The sequence below is a fragment of the Kryptolebias marmoratus genome, linkage group LG18 (assembly GCF_001649575.2).
Source record: "Kryptolebias marmoratus isolate JLee-2015 linkage group LG18, ASM164957v2, whole genome shotgun sequence".
NCBI lineage: Eukaryota > Metazoa > Chordata > Actinopteri > Cyprinodontiformes > Rivulidae > Kryptolebias > Kryptolebias marmoratus.
Window position 1 is genome coordinate 9,043,747 of NC_051447.1, and position 17,877 is coordinate 9,061,623.

Genomic DNA, 17,877 nt, shown 5'->3' on the forward strand with positions numbered 1-17,877 from the left:
TTTAGCTCTGATTTCAGTGCTGCTTTTAGCAGATGAAACTTTTTGTCAGTTGTAGGCATGATTCACACTGACCACTAGCTCTTACAGGTTGGTTTAACCCAGACATAGTGATTATTAGTTAACTATAGGGGCTTTTTTTTCTCCCATAGACTGCAGCACAACCAAGGCTTAGTGATGGTTTCAGCTGAATTTGACTTAAAGGTGCTTTTATTCAAAAAGGAGGCAGCAGTGACAACAAAAAGCAAATGCAACATCAACAGGTTAAACAAAATGTCTTCTTATCAGTCATCTTCTTACATCCAAACAAGCAACACTTTCCACAAGAACTAAATAAAAGAAAGATTGATTTATAATTATTATTAAGCAGACATGTTCTGTTTGACATTAGCACTTGTGCAGGCATAAATTATTTTATACAAACAGTTGGATGTGGTGTTTGCGGTGTGTTCAAGTGTTCAGGGAGTGCATCGTTGCCACTCGTTTTTTAGCATTGGTGATGTGGGTTTGGGGTCTTTGTTTTAACTTTGCTGTTTTAATAGATTTTTGTTTGATATTCTGAAGTTCCACTGTGGGTTGGATTAGTTTTGGTTGTTTGGATTATTCTGCTGAGTTATGTTCTTGTTTTTTTTTTCTTGTTAAAGCCACAAGTTGGCCAGTTCCAGTTCCTCCTTCACCATTTCCCATTCCCAATCAGCACACCTGTTTATATTTACTCATCACCCCTTCCAGTATATATATTCCTTGTTTTCTTCAGTCCACCTTCATTTATTCTTGCTTGCTCAGTGGTTTGCTTTGGATTAGTTGCTAAGTAGCTTGCTTTGCTCCTATGACTGACTCCAGCGTGTCTGCATTTGGGTCTTTCAAGAACATCTTCTCATTTTTGACATTTTGTCTTTACAAGAGGAGGATTTAATCAAGTGTCATTAATCCCTGGTGTATACTAATCAGGGTTTTGTCCTTTCCTCCAAATCTCAGTTGCAAAGCAATTACGAAGGACATGAATATGTTTAGCAGCCTTTGTTATAAAAATAAAGGCTATTGGACAGGGTTGTAAATGTGACATTGGTACTTTCATTTGAGATGTCTCCTTCAGATTTATTAAGATGGCTGCTTTGTACACAGCCTGCAGTTAATCTTTGATTTCTCACCAAGGAATTGCATCCATTTGAGAAGTATTTCAACATTAGGACAAAGGTTTGAAGATACTAAAATAATGGTTATGGGAAGTTCCTGTTGAAACATTGCCAATCTGTCTTCTGAATACCAAAATAACAAAAAATATATAAACTTGTTCACTAGGTGGAAAAAATAAAATGTTTAAATTAGGGCTTTGAGTTTTAGAAATCCAGTGTTTTCATTAAATGGATATCTTACAAATGAAGCCAGCTATTTTTCATGCAAATTGTCATTTTTTACACTACATGTATATTTATGAAAATATAAGTGTTTGTGGATGAGGAAGCAAAGCACTTTTGTGCCTTTTGGATTACATTTGCATAGAAAATCTTTAATATAGCTACACTGTGGTTTGGGACACCCTAATATTGCACGTTCAGAAATAAATACTGTTCGAATCTCAATAAACTAATCCCCTAATGAGTTAAACAATTCAGCCCAAACAGCTGAATAAAATACATTTTTTTTGACATTGTGGGGATCATTGTGAGATGATAAAACCTCCACAACAAAAGAAGTACCAATTATAATCTCACCCTTCAGCTTTATTTGAATTCTGGACTGCTCAAAGTGAAACAAAAACCCCACATGTTGCAGAAATTTGCATCAGCACTGACAGTCTGAGCAGTATTTTGAGCTGAAAGGGATTTTTTCCCCCCCCCCTTTCTTTTTTTGACAGTCTGATACAAAGGAGGAAGAATCTGACAGAAGGAACGAGACGTGATGGAAAAACTCCCTTTTTTTCTGATTTTTATTTATTTTGAAGACACCGGTTCAGTAAAGGATACGAACATTTGCGCAATAGTATATTCTTTTGTGTGTGTTTCTGTCACAGGATGTCAAACAGAGCCTTTGCTCTCCTCTCGGAGATTTAAAGGATTACCTGACAGTTGAGAGGAGTTACTCTCCCTCAAGAAATCCCTGATTGAGTTCATGTTACAGTGCTTGTACTGAAATTAAAACTCGGCTCTCGAGCTTTTCAAAATGAAATCACAGTACTCTCCCCCTCTTGGCATAAAGAGGAGGTCTGAGATTATAAATAACACTAAAATTCCAAAAACAAAAGTGCAAGTCTCTATCAAAAAAGTTTGATGTTGCTTAGCAGCTTCACCGCACTGTGCTCTTACACGCCACAAACAGCTGAACGCATGACTGATTATCCAATATGGCTTTGGCGGCTGCTCCTCTTCACCACGCCGTAGGAGACGAGACACAGGACAAAGATGGCGATGCCCACACCCAGCAGTGCCTGCTGTGCGATCTCCAACATCTGGATACGAGATATGAGCTCCTTCTTAAACATGTCTGCTGTTTCATCGTCCAACGTAGCCGTCTGTATGGAGACAAGGGAAAATTATTGATTTATGTCTGATTTAAATATATCATGATGGCTTTCTTCTTCGTCTTTTCTTACCTCATTAAGCCAAACGAGAGGAAACAGGGTATAGTCTTTGACTTTCTTGAGCACCCTGCAAAGAAAGAGCTCATTAGTGTAGAACATCGTCTCAGACTTTCTTTTGACTTGTTTGATGCCTGTTTTGAATAAGCTCCGGAAAACAGACTGAGAATTTTGTTTAGCTAATATACATTTTTAGGAGCCCATAGTTTGTTTTGTTGCAGACTATTATTTTGCTGTTTACCCTTTATTGTCAAAAAATTCTTTTTTTTTTAATTCTATTTTTATATTGTTGTTCCACCTCGTTATAAAACACCACTTATGATTTGTTTTCATTTCGAGGGGGGAAAGTATCATTCTGATTATTCATTCTACATTATCAATGATCTCTAGCAGGCAGATCAATATCATACTAACTGTTTTTATGGATTGTTATAGTTTTTACAATGAGGCACAAAGAAACAGTTAAAAAACAGTTAATATAATGAATCACTTTCAATCTTATTAACACAGATATACATTGTTAAATAATTATTTCAATACATAATATGTTTTATGAAGTCAGAACTATTGAAGTTAGGACTATGTGAAACCCAACAAATCAAATAATAAAGCAACTAATGTATTCTGTCGTAAGGTTTGCCTCATTGAATAACAAACATAAACGACCTGTCATGGTTTGAGTTTTAAAACCTTTTTTTTTTGGTTTTGTATTTAATTACTCCATATGGATTTCTTCTGTTTCTTTGTTAGTTTTGATAGGTGAGTTGATTTGTGTTCATATAAGTTATTGTTATAAACTCCAGATGTCCTCAGTATCCTTGTTTAAAGCTCCTTCCTTGCCACCTGTATTCCATTAGTAATCAGCACATCTGTTGTCACTGATCAATCACCTCTCCCAGTACATATCCTTCTTGGATTTCCTCTGGTTTTTGTTTTATTGTTTGTTTGCCAGATTCCTTGTTAACTTATATGCATCTTGTTAGCTATTTATTCAGTCTGACTCAGTTGGTCTGTTGGTGAGTAGTTTGTGACTTCAAATTGCAAGAAAGAAGGTCAGTTTTCGGTTGCAGTCTCACTGAATTCTGAGTATTCGTGACCAGCAAGGCTTCTGGCCTTGTTTTACACAGGCCTAATTTGTGTGCACATATTGCAATCTAGAATTTACGGAAACTAAACTGAGAAGGGTTTGAGACAGCCATCCAGCGACAAAACTATGAGCCTCTGCAGTTCACTCGCGGAAACTGAGAAACCCCACAAATGTTTTGAGACACTTTAGCAAGTTCCTCACAAATGACTTTCCCCCAAGTAGTCTGTAACAGTCGCAGCCCAGTGAGATACTGGCTTCAAAAAAGTCAGGTTTGTTCCCTTTCATGTGCCTGCATTTGGGTCCTACTTTTACTCACCGTTAACCACGTGTGACCCTAACACCCCCTTTTGTTCTAAGAAGTTATATTAGTTTAAAGTATTGCTATGTGCATGTGCAAATGTTTTTTGTTTTTGAGAATAGCCATCAAAATTTAGATTTTTGAAATGGGCACATGAGCTACTTTTTGGTTGGATACAAATAGTCTGAAGAGACACACAGACACACATACACACAAAAAGGGGCTTTTTGTCGCTGCTGATTTGGTGGGAAAATGACAAATTATTTCTGTTGATTAACTGATCAGAAATGGAAAAATTTGAACGTTTCTCTTCATTTTTTTTTTTTTTTTTTTAATTTAGATGTTTCAAAGTAGCCAACAGGCATCATTCAAATTGTTTCATGATGATGTTATTTGTTAAAGGGTAATACAAATTGAGTTTGTGTCTGTTTGAGCTTTGTAGCAAAACCCAAAAAGCATAAAATGTCCTCTTCAAAACTTTAAAAATGGAAAAAGGTGGTGTCGCAACTTACGTGATGACCTTTGATGGTCCGTACATCATGTTCACTTGAATTCTTTTGGCAAAATTAAGAGTAAACCCAGTAGTCTGATGGGAAAACATGAAGAAATTAGCATCTTAAAGTCAAATGTTGCACTAAACAAAAATGTCAGTGATGTGCTCGTACAGGTTCTATGTCCAGAAAGGTTTTATGGTGCTCCCCATCGGGGTAGAGGCCCAGCACGTCCTCTCTCAGTGATTGACTGCCGTGCAGGAAGTGGGGCAGAGAGATGTAAATGGGTCTCCCTGTTCAGAAGCACAAAATAAATAAAAATGTCAGGCTTCTGTATGACCAGAGTGATGAAACAGTGGGCCAGTGAGATGCCCTGGCTTTCTTTTGGAGTTTGGATACATGACTGACCGTCTTGACAGGAGCTGATGTCCAGCACTCCAGCCAGGGAGCAGTTCTTGGTGGTCTTCATGTTTGTGCAGAAACATTTGTTGTCTGGGTTAACCGTCGGGGAGGCAAGGGTGGACTCGAGGAGGGAGTAACGGTATACTTCAATTCCTTTCAGATCCAGTGTCTTCTCATAACTGGCTGATACAGACCTGAAGACAAAAACAAAACAAAAAAAAACCCACAAAGATTAGACGGTCATGTAGTTAATCATAAAAGACTTTCATAGAACACTAGTGATTAGCAACAGGAAAAAGTTCAAAGGTCTGAGTTTCTCTTTTAATGCAACACTTGATGTCCAACCAGACACATCAACTTTGCAGCTCGTGTTAAATAAAAAGTTTCATCACCTGCAGATGTCTGACGAGAAGAAAAAAAGAGGCTTCTTCTTGTTCACAAAGGGAGCAAAGGAGGTAGCATCTGATGAAGAGAAGACCGACATTTTGTCATTTCTTCATTATAAATGATAAAGAATACTGTTACGGTTCAGAATTGCAAACTGTTCAGCATTTGTTTTTGTTTTGTTTTTTTATACTTGAATAATCGTTACCTGTCCCATTAATCATGTCGCAATACTTGTCGTTCCAGAAGCGTAAGCTCCTGTGGGACAAAGCAGAATGTTTTAAACTTTAACAAACTGGATTTAAAAGCCACAAGTAAAAAAAAAATTCAAACCCACCAAAGATATGCAAACGAAATATGTCTCACTTCATAGATTTTGTGCTTTAAAAGAATTTATATGAATAAAATCTTTAACTCTAGACTCAAGATTCTGCTTTACTGCTTTTAATGGACTCACTTGCTTCCTCTCCACATGTCAATTATTCCCACTTTGGAGATGTCATCTTTGCCAGTGAAGACGTTGTAGTAGCCATCATATGTATCATTGTACTGGGGGGAAAAAAGATTTAATTAGAAACTTTTATTAAATATGATCTCAGTTCTAAAAAAAGTTGGTACAGTGTGCAAAATGTTAACAAAAACAGAATGCAATGAGTTTCAGATCTCATAAACCTATATTTTATTCACAATGGAAGATATTGAATGTTTAAACTAAGAAACTGCACCATTTTGCACCTAATTAGGTTAACTGGCAACAGGTCCGTATGAAGACTGGACATAAAACAGCATTATAAAGAGGCTGAATCTCTCAGAAGTAAAGATGGGCAGAGGTTCACCAGTCTGCGAAAAAACTGTCTAAAAATAGTGGAACGATTTCGAATAATGTCCCTTGGGAAGACTTTGAATATCTGATCATTTACAGTCCATAGTATCATCAAAACACTTCAAGAAGAAACCTCTAATCTCACAGGATAAGACTGAAAATCAGTGTTAGATGCCTGTGATCTGCAAAGGTACTGCATTAAAACCAGGTCTAATTCTGCTCTGGACATCACTGCATGGGCTCAGGAAACTTCCACAAATCATGTCTGTAAACACAGTTCACCATGCTATCCATAAATGCTGCTTAAAACTCTATCATGCAAAGAAGAAGCCACATGTAGACACCATGCAGAAACACAGTTGTCTTCTCTGGACCAAAGCTGGACTGTTTTGTGGTCAAAGTTTTTGAAATTTGAAATTCTTTTTGAAAAACCACGAACACTACAGTATGTCCTCTGTACTAAAGAGGAGAGGGATCATCCAGCCTGCTATCAGTGGACAGTTAAAAAGCCTGCCTCTCTCATGGTATGGGGGTGTATCAGTTTCTCTGGCATGAGCAGCTTACACATCTGGAAAAGCACCATCAATGCAGAAAAGTATAAACAGGTTTTACAACAATACAGGCTCCCATCCAGATTATGTCTTTTTTCAGGAAATGCCTTTCATATTTCGACAAGACAATGCTAAACAACAGACTGCATCCATTACAACAGCGTGGCTTTGGAGCAGAAGAGTCTGGGTGCTGAACTGGTCTGCCCCCCTCTCACCAATAGAATACATTTTGTGCATCATGAAATAAAAAAATCCAGTAAAGAAGACCCAGGACTGTTTAACAGCTAGAATCCTAGATTAGACAGGAAGGGGACAACACTCCCTTCAAAAAGCCCAGCAGCTGGTCTCCTCAGATCCTGGTGTTGTTAAAAGAAGAGGGGATGCTTCACAAAGGGAACCACAGCCCTGTCTTAACTTTTTTGAGATATGTTGCTGCCAACAAATTCATAATTCCCTTTTTTTTTTCTTAAAACAGAACAATTTATTAGTTTGCTTACTATGTTCCATTGTGAATAAATATGAGTTTATGATATTTGCAAATTATTGCATTCTGTTTGTGCTTACATTTTACACACTGTCCCACAGAATTGGGGTTGCTTTTACATTCAGTTCTCTTGTATGTTTTGTGTTTGCTTACATCTGCAAAGAGTCCCACGCGTCCTTTCAATAGGGGGTCATTGTAGCCCCAAAGCAATTCCCTCACTGTGCGGTACTGGAACAAGGAGGAGTTGGTGTCTTTTATCATTTTCTCCAAAACCCCGTGCAGCGGTGTTGGAACCAGCGAGTAAGCTCCCTGGAAAATGGAAATAAAACCCATTTATCCTGATAGGTGTATAGTTCTTTCCAGATAAAGATCGAAGTTATATGATGTGGCTCCATGACGACATTTGCAAAACTGCTGCACACACAGATGCAGCTACTGCCTGAGGAGATAAAGCTGAAAATAATTGTCTTTTTATGACTGTGAAATTCCACACTGAGAGGCAGAGGCTCTCGCTTGTCTTGTTTACTCTTTTTGTTTGAAGGTTGTCAAAGTCTGAAGAAAGAAAGAGAGCACCTCCACTCTGTTTATAAGGGCAAACATAATCTGCCTTCTTGAATTAAGACCTCTGAGTCATTCCTCATTTTCATCCTCTCAAACAGGAAGTAAGCACAAATGTCACCACAGAGCTGAATATTAAACCCCGGTGCTATTTTTGTACGTTGATAATCCACGCTCTGATTTGTGATCTTTATCCGTCTGATCAGAGCTTTTAGAGTTTGCAGATTCTGCAGCGGTGAACGGGTTTGAGCTTGAAATTTGGGGGACTAAAATAATGTGTGAACCATCCACCTGAAAGCTTCACGAGCCTGCAGCTTTTTGTCACAAAGGTAATGAAATTCAAAAAGAGAAGAAACAAAGTCTGATAAGTGCATTGTAGGGGATAGATGGATGAAAGTCAAACTGGGAAACAGACATTCTGTTAGAAACATTTTATAGCTACAACTCAACATAACATGAAGTTAGTCTGGCATAAACGGCAGTGGGTGATATGCGTTACTAGCATAACATTTACATAACATTTACAGTTTAATTTTTGTTAAAGATGTAGCCATTAGGTGAAAAATGATGATGTGCATTAAAATATGTGCTTTCATAGTTGTGATCACGTTATGTTGTGGATCCACGCATACAGGACAAAGTTGTAACGTGAAGAAAAAGGACATTTTTGTATGGCGACTTGAAAAATGCAAGTCGGTCCGAAATGTATAAATAACAGAATTACTGTAAAATGACTCTTTTGTTTGTGTTGTCACTAAAGCCTGGAGGTCAATGTTGTTAGCCCCTGATCTTCTTAGTCTTTTAAAAGCTGGAGAGCCTTTCGCTGAAGACTGTGGAAACAATGCACTCCCATTAGGCTTATCAATCAAAACACGGCTCCACTTTCATGCATGTATAGGCTTTATCGTCCGTTTTCTTCTAAATGGAGCCACAGTTCAAAGAATGGATGTCATGCTACATTAAATAAGACATAAACTTGGCGATTAAAACCATAAACTATGGAGAAAATGTTTGCTGGCATCACAAATTCGAGACGCATCTTTTTACTACATAGTTACATATGCACACTTTTTTTTTTTTTTTTTTTTTTGGCAACCACAGTAACTGAGCTTCTGCAAACAGAATGCATGCAGTACAAACAAAAAAAAAATGGTACTGAGACAAAGCTTGGTGCCAACCAGGAAATTGCCCCACAGGCCAAAATTAATTTGTAGCATTATTTGCTAATGTGACAAATTGGAAACCAGCATTTATTTTGTTACGTTTAATAAAAAGCTCATTTATGTTATATTGCAGAAACTCAAGTATTATGATACATGGTGATAACAAACTTTTTTTTATAATCCAAGTCCTCCTACTAATTAAATTTGCATGCTATCTGGACTTATTCCCAACCTGAAGGCTGAGACCTTCATTACTGCTGCAAAATGACTAAGAAACAAGAAAAAAATAGATAGTTTTTATATTTTTTTCCCTTTGATATAGTTTCCCCAGCTTTTTTAAAAGGCGCAAAAAGAATAGCTATATACGCTCAAATAATTTTTTGTATATATATTTACAAGCAAGCTGTCACAAACCACAAAAGTCAAAAATCACCACTAAAATGAGTGTTCGCGGACCAAAACAACCAGGCTGCAAGCCAGCGCAGCTTGCTTTGGCAAGGGTTTGTAACAGATTTTTAATCAAAGACGCATTAGCCGTAGAGCCGAGTCAAGTCAGGAGCGACGACACACTTACAGCCACTGCAAGGTTGAGCGACGTGATCAGGTCTTCCTCTGCCCCCACGGACATGGACGGCTCGAAGATGGCACCAAAAGGGAGCAGGAAGGACGCTGTGTGATTGGGGTTGAACGTGATGTTTTCTCTGGGAAGATATCTTGTCCTGAAGTAAGAAAATTTTAGCAGACGAAACCAGGCTGATGTGTGGAAAGTGGCAGCAGAGGAACCAGGACATCTGTTTTTAATGCACATCATGAGATTTAGAAGGAAAGGGGGTTAATGAATGAACCTCACCTGTATGTGTAAGGTCCCTTTTCTACGACCGCTGGTTTCGCCCCATATTCTAAAACCTCCAGTGGATTTTTCAGGTCGAAGAACCAGAACTGCCTGTACACCTTTGCCCCTACAGCCGTCCATGTGTCATAAGCTGTCGTTCCTGGCTCAATGACGGCTTCCTAAAGCCAGCAGACACACAGACAAGCTATTTTTAACATGCCTCAAGACTGCCAGCAGGCCAGCAGCCCTCGTGACACATGAAAAAGGTGGATGCTCTATTAGAACAGAGTAAATCGCTGAAATCTCTGCTGAAAAAAAATGTCTTCGGAAAGAATCACAGATGGTGATCTTTTGACGGATCAGCCGTGGAGAAATTCAATTTGGCTTTCTGCACGAGACCCGTGTTTACAATTTGAAGCAGCTTTTTTTAAAAACCTCCTACCTCTCATTTCTCCTGATTCACCTTGATCTCTGCTTTCACACACACACACACACACTCGCTCTGTCACTCCCTGCACTTCCAAGCCAGGCTGAAACTGAGCACCATACCTTGTGCACGGTCCCCTTGATGATGCTGTTGCCCGCAGGGATAAGGATGCCGCCCAGGATGGCTACCGCAGCCCCAAACACAGCTCCAGCTATCAGCCCGCACCTTCTGTTACAGCAGCCCATGGTTGGTGTACGTTTCCCTCCTTCCTACGTGCGTCTGTCTGCCTGCCTGGCTGCCTGTTCTCCCTCAGTCTTGCTGTGCTCGTGGCGTGCGCTGCAGCTTGTTTGTGTCCCGGCAGCAGCACGGGCAGGCTGTACCAACAGAGGAGGTGATGGAGCAGCTGAGGCCAGGTAAAGGTGCACACACCCCTGGCTGTGGCCCAGCCTTACGCAACAACGGGGTGGGTTTAAGGGTCAGGCGAGAGGCGTCAGCAAGGACTTGAAGGCCAGGTGATAACAGCTGGAGTGAAAGGTTCAAACAGAAGATCATCTCAGAGCCAATAAGATTCCAGTTTAATCAATTGCTTTTTTTTAAAAAAAAATTGTTTAAATGGTAGCATGAAGCATTTAAAAAGTCTCATGTTCTTTTAGTCTTCACTTTTTTTTTTCCTTGAATTCAAAACACGTGCTTACAAAAGCAAAGTCTAAATTTTGTTCTCGTCATGTAGCAGCAGTCGTATGAGCAATGGAAGTTTTGTTGTTTCATGAAATTATTTTCTTTATCGCACAAACTCCTTTCCCAATGCTTACATTTATTATTTTTAATTACTGTACACGAGTTTATAATGCTTAATAAGGAGAGATAACATACTGTAGCAATTCATGTGGTTCGACTGGCTTTACTGCCTTCTATCTCTTACCATAAACAAATTGTTTGGTAGATGGCAAATTAAGCATATCACTCATTGACAGGTGAATGATGTAAAAAGTAAAAGGATATTCCAGCACGATGTTACAGAAAGGAGAAGACAGTCCGATACAATATGATATAAATCAATACAGAGCATTATATGTTCATTATAATATGACACAATACAAAGAATTACAGTACAATATAATACAAACTTTAAATTGTCCCTTGGTGTGAGTGAGAGTGTGAATTGCTGTTTGTCTCTATGTGTCCCTGTGATGGACTTGAGACCTGTCCAACGTGTATACCTCTCCTCTTGCACAATGACTGCTGGAGATAGGCGCCAGCTCCCCGCGACACTGAAAGGAGAAGCGGGTAAAGGAGCTGGACTGATGTATGGATGGACAATATGCAATACAGTAATAAGCAATACAGGATGAGAAAATACAATATGATACAATACAGTACAATATAATGTAATACAATATATGATACAGTACAATATGATACATTTTATGATACAGTACATACAGTATGATACAATACAATACGATACAATATAATGGGATATGATGTGATGTGATACAATGCAATACAATATAACACAAGACCATACCATGTCTAGGTATGTCCCTCTAGGGGTATTTGTCCAGGACCCAATAGTTGCCATCACAAAAGAAGCATAAATAAATATACCATTACCAAAACATACATTACAAACATGAGCCCCCAAATGAGATATACAATGTTCATTTTTAAAGATATTTAAATATATAGATAGTTAAATGTGGATCCTACACTTATCACAATTTGCATGATGCCAGACCTATTGTAGAGAGATCCCTAAGTAAAGCAGAAGGCAGTATTCAGTCAAACTGATGCACAATGCTGTGCTGTACAGCTGAATGTGCTGCAGCCACTGTTGAGTTACACGTTGTTACCACTAGAGAGCAGCGCCACAGTTCCTACTGTCTGTTCTTTGCACAGTGTAGCTATGATCTGTTTAAACAAACAGCCTTGTCAAACAATATAAATCTCCTCTGACTGACTTTATTGTTTGTAATGCAAATAAAGCTTTGGCTCGGCAGACAAAACTTCCCTTTTGTTCGCCAGCTGGAATGTTAATAAGTTACCATTGTGTTCACAACTCTATTCTTCCCTGAACATATTTTTTTGTCTTCTCTTTACAATAATCTGAATTCATTGAAAAAGAAATTGTGCAAATAAGTTTTTGCTGCTTTTTTTTTTCTTTTTTTGCTGCTTCAGTATGCAGCATTTGATGGTTTTTGATCCACGAGCGTGGATCGGATGCTGTTTCAAGGCCTAGAGTTTTATTTGTTTAATTTTAACTCTTATTAAAAAACGTTCCTGCTTTCTTATCTCTTCCCGACTGGCTGACCTTCACTCCCTCCCTCCAGCTCCTCCCCAGGCCTTTGTGCTCTCATGTCTGCAGATATAGCCTCAAGTTTTGAAGCACAATTTGGACGGGAAGTGTTGCAAAAACCTAGAGCAAAAGTTCATGGACACCGAGAACCACTGTAACCACTGAGCCCTTTGTTGTGCTTTCTCTGAAGTTGTTTCTTATTTCAAGAAATGAGGAGAACTCCTTTAAAGTGTCATCTTAAACAAAGTCTGCTTGGCCAAAGGTTGTTCTGTTTCCACAGAGAGCATGCTTAAGTGACAGGTATCTCCACCGGAGGGCAGCACCACCATTCCCTCACCACAACTTCAGTGTTTTTCACTAATGTTGACACAGTGCAGCTGAGATCTGTATGTTGCAACATGGGTGGTGTATTTTCAAAAGATTCATCATATTCTACATCCAAACAAAGACTAGTCCAGTTAGCGGGCTCTTTAGCCCGAAGCACCTAGGTCATTTGCTGACATATTGTGCATCAGTTCTTTTTGTTTGTTTGTTTGTTTGTTTAGGGAAGGCCTCACTCAAATGGGAAGTGAAATAAGAGAATATAAATAACCGTAAACATAACTTTTTGTTGGTCACTAATCTATTTTGCAGCAAAGGTCGAGGAGCACAACAATATATGTCTCCAAACAAGAGACAGTACCTAGCTTTGTTAAAGTAACAACAGTTTATGTGTATATATTCTGTTTTTATTTTGTTTTTAAATATGTTTCATCAAAGTCAAACCATTTCTGTATCCTTGCAACCACAAGTGAAATGAAAGTGTCTGTTATTTTTACACACAAACACCACTCACTGTTGTATTGTTTTTTCTTGGTTGGTTAATCTGTGAGCATCTATGTCAAAGAAATAAGTCTCCTCCGTGTAATAAAGGCGAAACACGGACATGACTTTTTGGTTAAAAGTTTATTGTGTTTTCTGAGTTGGTTGAGGTGTGACGTAAGCGTTCTGCCTCTGGTGTACACACTGTGTTTCTTTCCTCTGCATTCCTGGAGCAGATGAATAAAAGAGGAAACCCTCAGCCAGCATACAAATAAAATGGAAAGGTCAACAAGCCATATTTACATCCAGCCTGCTGTCATTAGGCCAAAGAAAATCTTTCTTTTTTTTTTAAAGCCAGGGACAAAATGTTAACATATGGGTGGAAACATTTTCGCCATCAACCTAAAACTGAAATGTCGATTTTGAATTTTCACCCCTGACCTGGTCTGATTATTTAAATCGTAAACAATGGCTGAATACAGACTGACACTGGTTAGATGTGTGGTTCCCATGGGAACATTGTTGGCTATTTATTTACATTTAGTCAAACAGATGCAGTATAACGCACGTGATTAGTGAAGCATGGCAGTAATAACGCATGTTCCCTGTAATAGGTTGAATAATATTTACAGCCTCATTAATATTTGTATAACCAATAAATATCCTGTTTCGTTCAGCCTGAAAAGAATGCCTTGTTTTTTAATCAGCAATAGGTAAAATTATTTGTGTACAGCTTGAAAATGCAATCATTTTTTTAGACATTTCCGTTTTCTCTCTTTGACTTCAAAGTAAAAGACTCAAAACAACTTTTTTGTATTTGTGTTCCATCTGAAAAAAAATCTACCAAATTACTTAAATTACTTAAAGAAAATCAATAATTTATTATTAATAACGACAGGTAATGACGCGAGCAAGCAACTTTTAAAAGAATAATTTGTTGATCTCAAAATAATGCCTACAAATAAAATCATCCTGCTTTCACATTTTAAATTTTAAATTTCTGCAGTACGCTTTTTAATATCAAACTGCTGCAAATATGTTTACGCTTTTACATTTAGATATATAGATGTATTGTGTTTGTGTTTTGTTCTTGTTTGTTTTTTTCGGAAAAGTGTATGGATAGCTGCTCATGTCCCTGTTTGAAACTTTATTTTGAAGAGTTATACCGGAAGTAGGTTTGCCGTTGACGCTCGCGGAACACCGCCGCCCTCGAGCCGTAGCTTCCACAGTACTAGCAGTCGCTGCCGAAACGGATGGACGTATACGAGCCGAAGAGCCATCACCGACGGCTTGTTTTACTCAACAATTAGCTTTCTTCGTCGGATGTAGCGGTGAGGGAGCCTTAAAGTCGAGTTCGTTTCACCCGGATGAAGTAACTCAAGAGTTTTTTTCCTCCCTTTTTGTGTTTTTTGTTGTTGTTGTCTTTGCTTTTCGCAAGTCGAATCGCTTCCCGTTTGTATTTCACCCCCACGAGCTCGGTTGCCCGTCGTATGAAAAAAGGGCGTGTGTGTTGTCGAAGGAGGGAAAAGGTTTTGTTGGGTTTTTTTAAGAAAACCAAGACAATTCATGTGGGCGCTTTAGAGCTCTTTTCCTCTTTACACCATCTGGGTCTGAAGGACGCGGTAGAGGATGGGGTGCACGTTGAGTACCGAGGACAAGGCGGCGGTGGAGCGCAGTAAAATGATCGACAGGAACCTGCGGGACGACGGCGAGAAGGCGTCCAGGGAGGTCAAGCTGCTGCTGCTCGGTAAGGAAGCCCGACCCAACTTCGACACAACACATCCAGACCTCTTTAGAGTTGACTAATTTAATCTTTAATCGTTAATGCTCACCGTAGAGCCAGAGGGGAAGAGTTATTTTACGTGGCTTATGGCAAGTTTTTTCCCTCCTCTTCGTTGTTCTCATCGTAGTAACACCCATTTAGCCTTTTTTTTTTTTTTTTTTTTATAAAAAGCACTTGTATTGACTAAATCCTCTTAACAGCAGCACATTTCCTCATGTCTTGCTCAGTGCAGTGCAGTGAAAAAAAAAAAAAAAAAAAAACCCAACCAGGCCCCACTGCTCATTAGGGGCCCGGGCCTAACTCGTTGTGGCTGCAAAAAAACTCTGCTTGCTTCACTTGCCGCACACAAAGCCTGACTCCCCCCGTGGGTTTCATCCCAAATTGTTATTTACAGCTGCTGATGGGCCGCTGCCTTGGTTTGCTTTCAATGCCTGCCCTTAAAAGTGGCAATCTTTGTGCAGTGGACGTGTGAAGAAGTGGACTCAGACCTGACTTCAGCCAGGAGCCACATGAGCATGAGAGTTTACACTGTTAAACCCAAATAACCAGCCAGGCTACCCTTTCATTACTCCCAGCAGGAGCTAATTTGGACTCTTCCCCTCCGCCTTTGTGCATCCAAAACTATTTTCAAATGCTCATAGCTCATAGCAAGTATTGTCTAAGAACCCCAACCGAAGCGTGAGCCTGTCATTTTGGTGAACTTGGTGCATCCCTTTGAAATCAGCCTCATGGATGTTAGTTAAACGTGCCACACCTATCTATCTCACTCACAGCACGTCAGTATTATAGCAACTTCTTGCGCTCTTTGCATGTAGCTTCTTCTGCGTTTACTTCCTCCTGAACAACCTAGCAAGTGAAATATTCTGCACTTTAAAGCCAAGGAGAGAAACTGCTACTTCTACCAAAAAAAACAAAAAACAAATATGGCTTTAGTGCTAAATAACTTTGCTGGCATTTGCTGAGGAAGTCAAAATGGAGCTGGTAAAGTTCAAATGAAACGCCAGCTTCATTTAAAAGAGCTAAAAAGACTAGCTAAAAGTGGTAAAGAATTAATAGTAATAGTGTATAGTAACTGAAGTAATAGCTATAGTAGCGAAGAGCTAGCTCAAAAGCTAAAATCACTAGAACAGTGGCTAAAAGTAGCACAATAGTAGCTAAATTAAAAGTAGCATGAGAAGATAAAAAATAGAGCGAGTATGCTGAAGCAGATTTCAAAGAGAACAGTGTTTATTGAAGAGATCAACATTTGTTTCTATGGGGAAATTATTTGTAAATAAAGTATGAAAATGAAAAACTAAAAGTTGCAAAAGAACCAAATGCCACAGCACCCATTTCCTGAATGAGCTCATTGTTTCGATACATGAATGACCAGATAAGCTCAAAGAGTGTAGACGTAGTTAGTTTGAAAAAAAAAAAAATTAAAAGGCAGGTGAAAACTTTTCCATCAGCCAGGTAAACGCGGTGAGCTTTAGGGAAGTGTTGACATGCACACACACACGCGACACATATGGGTCACCAGGACACAGAGTGTGAGTCCTGTACTGGATGCAGGTAAAAACACCTGGCAAGAGGCCACGTAATGAGAGCTCTCAGCAGCTTTTGGGGATATAATTGTAAGCCAGAGCTAGATAAACACGATTTACTCCGGTTTTTATGGCATGACTCAGCAAAACATTACTACTGGTAGTTGATAAATCCCACAGACAGGCTATGGAGCAGTGGTCGTCAGTTTAAAATTCAGAACGGTTCGACTAAAGACATTTTTCTGTAGCACCTGTTCATTGGCTGGCAGCTTGTCTCCGCAGAGAGAAATCAAGGGCCGGACACGGAAATGCTTGAAAAGCTGCACCATCTAAAATGAGTTACCGTAAATGCAGAAAGAGCTGCTCTGCCTAAAGGGAATTTTACGTAAATACAAAAAAAGCTGAGCTGCCTTAAATGAATGACTATAAACTGCTGCAGTCATTAATTATCGTAGGTTGTAGTAAAGCTGTGTCGATTAAAATGAGTTGCCATAAATGCTAGAAAAGCCACGCCACCTGTGATAGATTACCATATCTGTTGGAAATGTTGCACTGCCTAAAATAAATTACTGTAAACACTGGGAAAGATACTCAAATGAAAGTGTGTATATATGTTTATCCTATATATGAAGTATTCTGCTGAAATTTAACAATCCATCTGGGTCGAGATAAGACTTTGGGGACGGATCTGGACTGCGGGCCAGCAGTTGGGAACCCTTACAATGAAGTTAGTCTTGATGAGGAAGGCTGTAGATGGTTTTTGGTAGCGAATGTAAGAACGTTCCTCATGTGCTGTGGAGTCCCAGGTGAGCAAGTTCTATCAACTTTAGAATGCCACAACGTGAGTCTTCACGTTCAAGTTGTCTTGTGGCGTCGCTTCCCCCCCCCCACCTCATCTTTTATTGTCGATCAGAGGAGTTTGCAACGGCAGTCAGCGCTAGGTAACTGGTGGCCGCCGCCTTGCCACCAGCTCTCGTCATTTGTGTTTGATGCGGTCGCCAGGTAACCCGCCGGGGCCTCCTCGGGTTACCGCCTGAAGTGACATGCAGATAGGCCGGGGATAAACGGAAAAGAGAGGCTGTAAGGTGAGAACACTGCTAATGACTAGTAAATGAAAAATGAAAAAGCTTGGCCGTGGCATAGCGGAATACCCGAGTGCCCCCCCCCCCTTTCTTGTTTACCTTGCAGATGAGCAGTCACCAAATACATGTTTGTTTTTTTTTATTATTTTGCTTTGTTTCTTTGGAGGTTTGCTGATTCACAAGCAACTCTGCGTGTGTTTTACTCCATCGCATCCTGTCAGCAGAGATAAAAAGTCAACAAAGCCTGTGGACTGACTGTAAATCACTAGCTTGGTGTGTGTGTGTGTGTGTGTGAGTGGGGGGAGGGGGGGGGGGGG

The 17,877-nt window shown here is 39.5% G+C and overlaps 2 protein-coding genes across 3 annotated transcripts in view; one reads left to right on the top strand and one right to left on the bottom strand.

Moving 5' to 3' along the window:
* Nucleotides 1-1,911: 1,911 nt before the first annotated feature.
* Nucleotides 1,912-10,480, bottom strand: cd36 (CD36 molecule (thrombospondin receptor)). Its single transcript, XM_017411479.3, has 12 exons — nucleotides 10,198-10,480; nucleotides 9,667-9,827; nucleotides 9,391-9,535; nucleotides 7,249-7,404; nucleotides 5,695-5,786; nucleotides 5,446-5,495; nucleotides 5,246-5,315; nucleotides 4,860-5,047; nucleotides 4,626-4,744; nucleotides 4,473-4,546; nucleotides 2,591-2,645; nucleotides 1,912-2,509 (listed from the first exon to the last, which is right to left on the bottom strand). Exons 1-12 carry the CDS (start codon nucleotides 10,318-10,320, stop codon nucleotides 2,333-2,335), a joined length of 1,410 nt encoding a protein of 469 aa, XP_017266968.1. The 5' UTR covers nucleotides 10,321-10,480; the 3' UTR covers nucleotides 1,912-2,332.
* Nucleotides 10,481-14,389: 3,909 nt separating this feature from the next.
* Nucleotides 14,390-17,877, top strand: part of gnai1 (guanine nucleotide binding protein (G protein), alpha inhibiting activity polypeptide 1) — a 16,435-nt gene continuing 12,947 nt past the window's right edge. For both annotated transcript variants that reach the window (XM_037981277.1, XM_017411678.3), the window contains exon 1: nucleotides 14,390-14,919. In XM_037981277.1, the coding sequence (XP_037837205.1) occupies nucleotides 14,802-14,919 (118 nt within the window). In that variant the 5' untranslated portion in view covers nucleotides 14,390-14,801. The remainder of the gene's footprint in view (nucleotides 14,920-17,877) is intronic.

What these genes read in the sequence shown, in the direction of transcription:
- cd36 (XM_017411479.3), bottom strand. Translation starts at nt 10,320, where the DNA reads ATGGGCTGCTGTAACAGAAGGTGCGGGCTGATAGCTGGAGCTGTGTTT. An exon ending in TCAAGGGGACCGTGCACAAG is followed by an intron (nt 9,828 to 10,197) that starts GTATGGTGCTCA and finishes TGCTGGCTTTAG; the next exon opens with GAAGCCGTCATTGAGCCAGG. An exon ending in AAGGGACCTTACACATACAG is followed by an intron (nt 9,536 to 9,666) that starts GTGAGGTTCATT and finishes TTCTTACTTCAG; the next exon opens with GACAAGATATCTTCCCAGAG.